Raw genomic sequence first — 7,591 nt, 5'->3', positions numbered from 1 at the left:
TAGCTACAGTTCCAAATAACATAGACCTAGTGAGCACAGACCTCTTACAGTTTTAATGAATCTCAAACAATCCTTGACTCAAGCACAAATGCCACGAGCAACGAGGCTGAGGGGACTGGGATTGTTCAGCCTGGAGAAGAGGAGGCTCAGGGGAGACCTTATCACCCTCTACAACTCCCTGACAGGAGGTTGGAGTCAGGTGAGGGTTGGTCTCTTCTCCCAGGCAACCAGCAGCAGGACAAGAGGGCACAGACTCAAGCTCTGCCAAGGGAGGCTTAGGTTAAATATTAGGAAGAAATGTTTCATGGAGAGTGATCAGACATTGGAATGTGCTGTCCAAGGAGGTGGTGGATTCACCATTCCTTGAGGTTTTTAAGCTGAGACTGGATGTGGCACTTAGTGCCGTGGTCTAGTGACCAGGGTAGGGTTGGACTTAGAGTCAACCGGGTTAGAAAAGACCTCCAAGATCACTATGATTCCTATGGGAAAAAAAATTTAAATCCCGTATGACTGGGCAGAAATTAGGGATGAGCATTAGATAGGATGCAACTACTTTTTTTCACCGATTAACAATACAGCACAGTAATTTATTTGGTTTTGATATGCTAAATTTCATATTATCTCCAAGAAAAGCATATACATGTTTTTATACAGCCTGGAGTGAGATCAGTGTAAAACCAGGAATTTTTAATCATCAACAGAAGTTCCAGCTGCTCATAATGTTCACAAAACACCAATGCATGAAATACGGCTATGCAACAGTTGGTGCCAATCTGCTTATAAAGGAAATGCTGCTGAGGCATAGTCTTCTTACAAAAACAGGGCACGAGGGCTTCATAATTAAGTGTTCAACAACAATCCTGAGCTCCGTGAAGAGAGTCCTGAAAAAATCAGATTTAAAGAGAGCTTTAAAATCCTGCAACATTTATCAGAAATATTATCTAGATCTTTTTCATTCACTTCTTTTCTCAACACCAGACACACAGACATTAACGAGTACTTTAGACCAGGTCAGTGCTGCAGCATCTTGTAAGAGCTTCAGAATTCTTGTCTTTTAAACATTAACATTTTAATTAACTTTATATCCGTCCTCAGCTGGAAGCTGCTGAAGACAGTAGCAAAATTCCACCTTCAAAGAAAGAAAAAACCAACTGAAACCACTCTAAAAAAAGAAAGAAAGAACAATGCTTTATCACAAATAGTGCAAGGAGCTGCAAGGAAATTGTGTCTGTGCTACTTCTTGCCAATATACAAGAACCTTGCACTCTAGGAGCAGCTATTAGAAGCCAGACATAAGAAACAAACCCCACATCACCAGTTTCCCTGAAAATTACATAGATGCCAGCAGAACATCTTGGATAAACTAGCTCTATTGAAAGCTAGTTTTAGTATTGCAAGCTTAAATTATTTTTAGATACTGAAGTAGTAAAGTAACATCATAAATTTTGTTGTTGTTAAAAACAAACTTACGTACTAGGATGAACTAAAAAGTTGAAATGGAAGTACTGAACATTACTAAAGAAGGTAATGAACATGTTTTAAGATCATCCACAGATTTTTTCTCTGTCAATATTACACAAGTTCTTAAGTGCCTATTCATGTACAGATTTAGACCCAGATACACCTGGAATCTAAAAATAAGGATATCTTTCTGATATGAAAGACTTTCTTCTCCCAAAGTGTAGCTTTCATTACATAAGCATGTTCTGAAAGCTCCCACTCAAGAATGGTGGTACATTTCAGATGAGTTACATGAAATAAATGTGACCTTGAACCCGCCAGGCTTTCATTTAGAATCCAGGTGTATTTCACATTCTGCAATTACCATCTGCAGATTTAGTATTATGAATTATGCATTCATTTTAGAATGCAATTACCATCTGCAGATTTAGTATTATCAATTATGCATTCATTTTAGAACGAAAAGTTTCTGAATGCCTGAACACTCTGCAGTTAAATGCTAACTTCCAAAACTGCTGCAGTACCTACCGACAGTATGGATTTCGCCGAGAAGAGTAGCGTAATGTAAGAAACCTATAGTAAATGAATGGCTGGAGCAGACTCCCTTGACCACTGGAAGAGAACAGAGCAGTGGAGTTTAGCACTGACCAAAAGAAAAAACCCAACAAAAAACTCCCACAAACCCACCAAAATCAGGAATTTCCTAATGAAAGCAAGCAAACTACCTAGACTCAAAAAAAGCTAGATTGGGGTCACACTGCTTCAGAAAATCTGGATCTGAGAAGAAAAAGTACATAACCATATGCTTGTAAAAGCAGAAACTTACATTATAGAATAAAACTGCTCAATGAAGCAGTTATAGAAGTGCTGGTCTCGTATTAATTTTATATTTATGAAGCTTTTTATATGCCTCATTTCTGGTGGTGTACAAAGAATCACAGAAATGATGGTAGACACGCGTTCAGTCTGAAGAAAACCCTTGCTGGTCAGGCAGAGAAACTAGCTGACATGAATAGTCCAGTTCCAGCAAGTTTCTTCACTCTAACTGCAGCACTTTGAATACCTGGACCATACTTCTAGTATCTTTTTGTGAAACTTCTCAGAACACACTGGAGACTATCATAGGTGTGTTGAGACATTAATGCCAAGCTGATATCCAGTTATTTCAGTTACACTGAAATTAGGTTTTGATACTTTATGAAGCTGCAGCACACAAACCACACACAGCAAAGCACAGAAATACAGGAAGCTTAATTGTACTGACTGAAGCTACTTTATATAACACAACATTTAAGAGTTTGAAGTTGAACATGACAGTTCCAGTCAGCATAACTCCTTCAAGGAGTTATAACTCCTCCAACTCCTCCATAGCTCCTTGAGGCCTTGTGCAACCTGATCTACTGGGGAGGTGTCCCTGCCCATAGCAGGGAGGGCTTGGACTAGATGATCTGGAAGGTCCATTCCAACCCTTTAATTCCAAGATTTTATGATGAGCAGTATCTGCCCAAGAGAAAAAAAGTATCAGTGAAAAGGAAAGTGAACTACAGGAGAGGAGAAAGAGGGTATCTTGCACCTGCACAGTATTTACAAACAATTTAACCTGCTAAAACAGGGGAATGGGGGAGGAGGGAGTTTGAGCAGCTATGTGGTTCTTGGCTGCTGGCTGGAGTTAAACCATGACAAGAAAAAAATCTCAAAATAGCTGCATTTAATCATTATACGATTTAAAAATTTGGCAGTTTATCAGCTTCAGTATCTACTAGATGATACAGCAAGTGGCAACATTTCACATACTACACTCTTCACAGAGAGAGAAGAGAAAAAAAAATAGTTATCCTAAAGAGAAGATCAAAGCACTTGGAAGTTTAAGCTACTGGATACAGAGTGTATCTGTCAGTTGGTAGGTGGCCTTAAGTGTAATGGAATCCTTGAGGGCTGAAGCACTGAAGGGTTCAGCTGACATATCAAAAGATGAAGACAAATTATGCATTCTATCAACTTCCAAGAAGATAAAGCCTCCTTTCTGCTGCCTGTGAGACCACTCAAGACAAATGCTCTCACTATACTATAAGTTGTACAGAACAAAGGGTGTATTCCCCCTCCAAATTTTAAAAGGCAGTGACCCAGACTTCAGGGACTGGCAGGTCATTATGCCTATAGAACTTCAGTAGGATTCCAACATGCCTCTGCTCAAGATCCCCAAAATGAATTCAAGAGGCTGCACAGCAGGCAAAACCAAATGGAGTCAAAAAATCCACAAGGGTCACTGCTCAGAAACAGCACAGGAGAGAACATAATCTACTCCTGCTTGCATGATAAACTTTACGTGACTTAAATTTCTGGAATCTAGTAGTCAAAAATAAGAGTTCACTTTCAGCGAAGCCGAAGATCTTAATATTCTATTAAACCAACTAAAATTAAACTTACTGAAAACTGTAGGCGAATGCAAGCCTGAAAACTTCAATGTGACTCAACAATATCACCCATGCTATGAAAGGGAAGGTTTTTTTGGTGCTCAGTTATATCACAGTGAATGCTTTTTGATGCCATAATGCACCAACTTGAGAAGCCTAGGAACCAAATAAATTTAACTTCAAGTTCAAACCTTGCTCAAAACCATAAAAATGGAGAACTGTGATCCACAGAGAACTCACTTGCAAAAAGTAATCTTGTGTAGGAAGGTTTTAATTATTTAAATATTTTTCATAATTCTTACCTGAAGAGCATAAAAACTGTAGCTGGCATCAGGAAAATTTCATTGCAAGCAATGAATTTTAGAATATTCTGTTGATTAGCATTCAGCTTCTCTAAGAGATTTCTCATAAAGGGCAAACTATTTGAACTTCGTGCCTTTAAAGAAGAAAAAAAGATTTCCAGAGAAACATAGAAGTTACACCTACACAAGCAACTGTCATTCCCAACCCATTTCAGCATTTTAAGATTTCACCAGTATTGAGATTAGTATCCCAAAGAAAACTACCATAGGCTCAGAACTCTATAATTTACATAGAGTTCAACTAAAAATGTCAGGTGTTGCAATTCCCTCACCCACCCATTTTAGGTTCAACTGCACAGAGATGGCCACGAGCCATGTTCTTCCCACTAGGAGGAAGCAAGATAGTCCAGTTAGGAACACCAAAGACTGGAGTTACATTAAGCTGCACAAGGCACTGCACTGAACAAGTCCAACTGGCAAGTATTTTGCTTGCTAGTGTCACCCTGTAGTTTGTTACTTTACAACTGAAATAAAACAATAAAATCCACAGCCTATCGTTTAGCTTGAAATAGACACATCCTGTGTTTCAGCCTAACTGTTACACAGCTTTTGCTCGAAATAGACACATCCTGTGTTTCAGCCTGTTACACAGCTTTTGCTTCCTTGAAAGTAAAGCATTTGAAGAAAAATAATTAGCGCTAACTCCAACATATCATTGGGTAATTACAGAAGGGGGAGGAGGAATAAACAAACAAACCACAAAACCCAACCAAGCAACCCAAAAAAGTCTTCTCAGATTCTCTGTGCTGAGATCCCATACAATTTCACTCTAATTCCTCTAGTGTAGCCAGAGGAAATCAAGCCATAGCTGCAACTCAAACCTGCTCATAAACCCCAAGAATACCAGCAGTATTAAAGGTAACATACATAGTATCATACTTACATCGAGAACCTTCTTTGTGTATGTGGCAGCATGAAGCAAAGAGAACAGCAGAACTGGAAAAATACTCACTGAAGCAAGCAATAAGGAAAATTACAGGCTGCACGAGTGCCTCATTTCTCCATGATATTATACTAACACACAATTCACAGCTTGATGGCTCTTTGCAAGATGTTGGCTGGAACGACCCATATGGATGAAGACATGTCTATGTCTGACATCTATATTTACAGCTCTTCTCTACTTCTTACACCTCTTTGCTATGCATTTTTATCAACTTCAAAACATGGTGTCTGCAAGTATGCAAAAGTACAGCATCCACCATTACACACCAATGCATCTCTACGTCGAAGACACGCATGAGGTCACTACTGAAAATCTATCAAATACATGTGGTCATGGTATTTTTAATTAGAAGATGCTACAAAATTAATTTCTTTACCAAAGAACATGCAGTTGCCAGCCATTCAGATTTTACAGAGCAAGAACATAGACCTTCCTCTGCCAGAGAGATTTTAAGAGCAGGGCATTAAGCATAAAGAAAAGTCAGTTCTTACATGTCACCTTTGACAAGCCACAGGAGTAAGTCTTTTTTTGCAGACTTTATGGGTTTAATTACTTAACTGAGAAAGATACTACTGAATAACTGTCTCTCTACGTGATGTATGTCCTACTACAGTGAGAAGTCATACATAAACCCTGTACTGGCAATAAATGGAGACTACCAACTTCTGCAAGTACCACTTGAGGCTGGTCATAAAATCCACCAAACTTAAGTCTCAGGAAGAGAAGATCTAAGTAGCCAGAGACTGCAGTGCACCAATTATAGATGTGATTAAACTGAATATGGATCAATCAACATAAACTGCTCTTATTTTACAGAGAGCATGTTCTATGAATAGCAAACATATTCTAGTTTAAACTAGTTTTTCAAATCACAGCACAGGTGACAAGAATCAAGTTTTAAATATCTTTAAACACATTACCAGGATGCCAGAAGTAAAGGATACTTGTAACAGGGTAGGAATTGACAAAGATAAGAGAGTACAGCAGGTAGTGGCAGCTGTCCTCCAGCAGAGCCTGGGCCAGAAACGCCCTGCTAAGCTGAAAGTGTGGTAGCCTTTGGTGCAGTCGGAGGGCACTAGTAAGAGCATTTGCCAGCAAGGCACGCTGATAAAAGCTTGCTGCTTCATGCAACCTGCAAATCAGCAGAGGAGATGTTACTATATGAACTGAGCTCAGAAGTCTTCCACCCTTGGGAACTGCACCACAACTGCACAACACCTGAGGTATTTCTGTTGTGGTCCATAAGCACTATTACCAAAACACAACTGGTAACGCTGACTTACCCCAGATGCCTAGAGCAAAACAGGTCAATGGATTACTCTACAACTATACATAAAAACATGTAGTGGCACTTGCCACTACTTTACATTTGCTCAACATATTTTCCAAACACATTTAAATGTGTTTTAAACTAAACTAAAAATCTGTCAGCTGTTCTAACAAAAAAGCATCCAAGTAAGCTGAATAACAGCATTTCACTCTTATATGATAAAAAGTTCTTTGCAAAGGGAGTGTAGTTTCTTCGTAAATTCTCAATGCTATTTACAATGTTGCAGTACATACCCCAGAAGAGGCAGGATGAATAAAGCCGAGCAGTACACAGTGAACAAGCGAGAAATCCACATTGCTGTGTCCAACTTGTTCGCCATCAGAAATTGCTACATAGGAAAAGGAAAGAGAAAAACGAACCCCAGAAGTTGGTATCTTAGTGTTTGCATACAATGGACATTCTTCCCTTCTGTATTCTATTTTTAATCTTTCTCCAACCTTAAATATAACCAAATTATAAGTCAAAGCAGCAAGTTTCTTTTTGGTCTGTGATACTCGACTCACACGATGTGATGAGCCAGATCACAAGTAGCTAGTCTTCCTTAGGACCAGGAGGTTCCTTTGCACACTACAATCAAATACAGTGCTAAGAGCTTCTAGGAAAGTAGTTTTTCTATCCAAACCAAGCTCACTAAACAACCACCCTGACTGACTTTTGCATCCACTGTTTCAAGGTTCCTTTGAGTACACACTGCACACACCTGGGGCTAAACCTCCACAATTCTTAGTGAAGGTAGAGAAATAAAGGGTAAAGAAAGAAATAAAGAAATAAAGTTAGCATAACTACACTGGAAGGAAAGTGGCATTGTTTTGGTCTATATATTATTTGCCTCAAAAAAGGAAAGCCTTTTGCAGTAATCTAGCACCTCTCCTGTGGCTGAGCTCTCCTGAACCACAGGCCACCGTAGTCCTGATACAGTCCCAATACCAGCAAAGGCCCTGAGGAAGCACAGCATGCTTTTGGCTATTGTGTGCCTCAGAATCATCAGCTCCCTTGCACACGAAAGAGTTCCATTTCTATCCAAATCTGAACCAGCTTTTGAACACACCTCTTTTCCTCTGTCTTCCTGGCGCTTCTC

At 39.3% G+C, this 7,591-nt stretch overlaps 1 protein-coding gene across 1 annotated transcript; it reads right to left on the bottom strand.

Annotated features, from left to right (window-relative positions):
* Positions 1-661: 661 nt before the first annotated feature.
* TMEM33 (transmembrane protein 33) lies at positions 662-6,836 on the bottom strand. The gene is made up of 6 exons (XM_009080101.1): positions 6,747-6,836; positions 6,128-6,315; positions 5,121-5,188; positions 4,178-4,311; positions 1,990-2,073; positions 662-881 (listed from the first exon to the last, which is right to left on the bottom strand). Exons 1-6 carry the CDS (start codon positions 6,830-6,832, stop codon positions 752-754), a joined length of 690 nt encoding a protein of 229 aa, XP_009078349.1. The 5' UTR covers positions 6,833-6,836; the 3' UTR covers positions 662-751.
* Between the last annotated feature and the right edge of the window lie 755 nt (positions 6,837-7,591).

This window comes from Acanthisitta chloris, unplaced genomic scaffold (genome assembly GCF_000695815.1).
Source record: "Acanthisitta chloris isolate BGI_N310 unplaced genomic scaffold, ASM69581v1 scaffold7748, whole genome shotgun sequence".
Classification (NCBI taxonomy): Eukaryota; Metazoa; Chordata; class Aves; order Passeriformes; family Acanthisittidae; genus Acanthisitta; species Acanthisitta chloris.
The sequence above is the reverse complement of the archived record's forward strand: the minus strand, read 5'-3'. Positions and strand labels throughout refer to the sequence as shown.

Bases quoted from the DNA above. Each gene is read 5' to 3' on its own strand.
- TMEM33 (XM_009080101.1), bottom strand. From the start codon at position 6,832: ATGGCGAACAAGTTGGACACAGCAATGTGGATTTCTCGCTTGTTCACT. The intron at 5,189-6,127 runs GTATCCTTTACT...TGCTTGCTTCAG, and splicing joins CAATTCCTACCCTGTTACAA to TGAGTATTTTTCCAGTTCTG. The intron at 882-1,989 runs GTAGGTACTGCA...TGATTTTTTCAG, and splicing joins CGGCGAAATCCATACTGTCG to GACTCTCTTCACGGAGCTCA.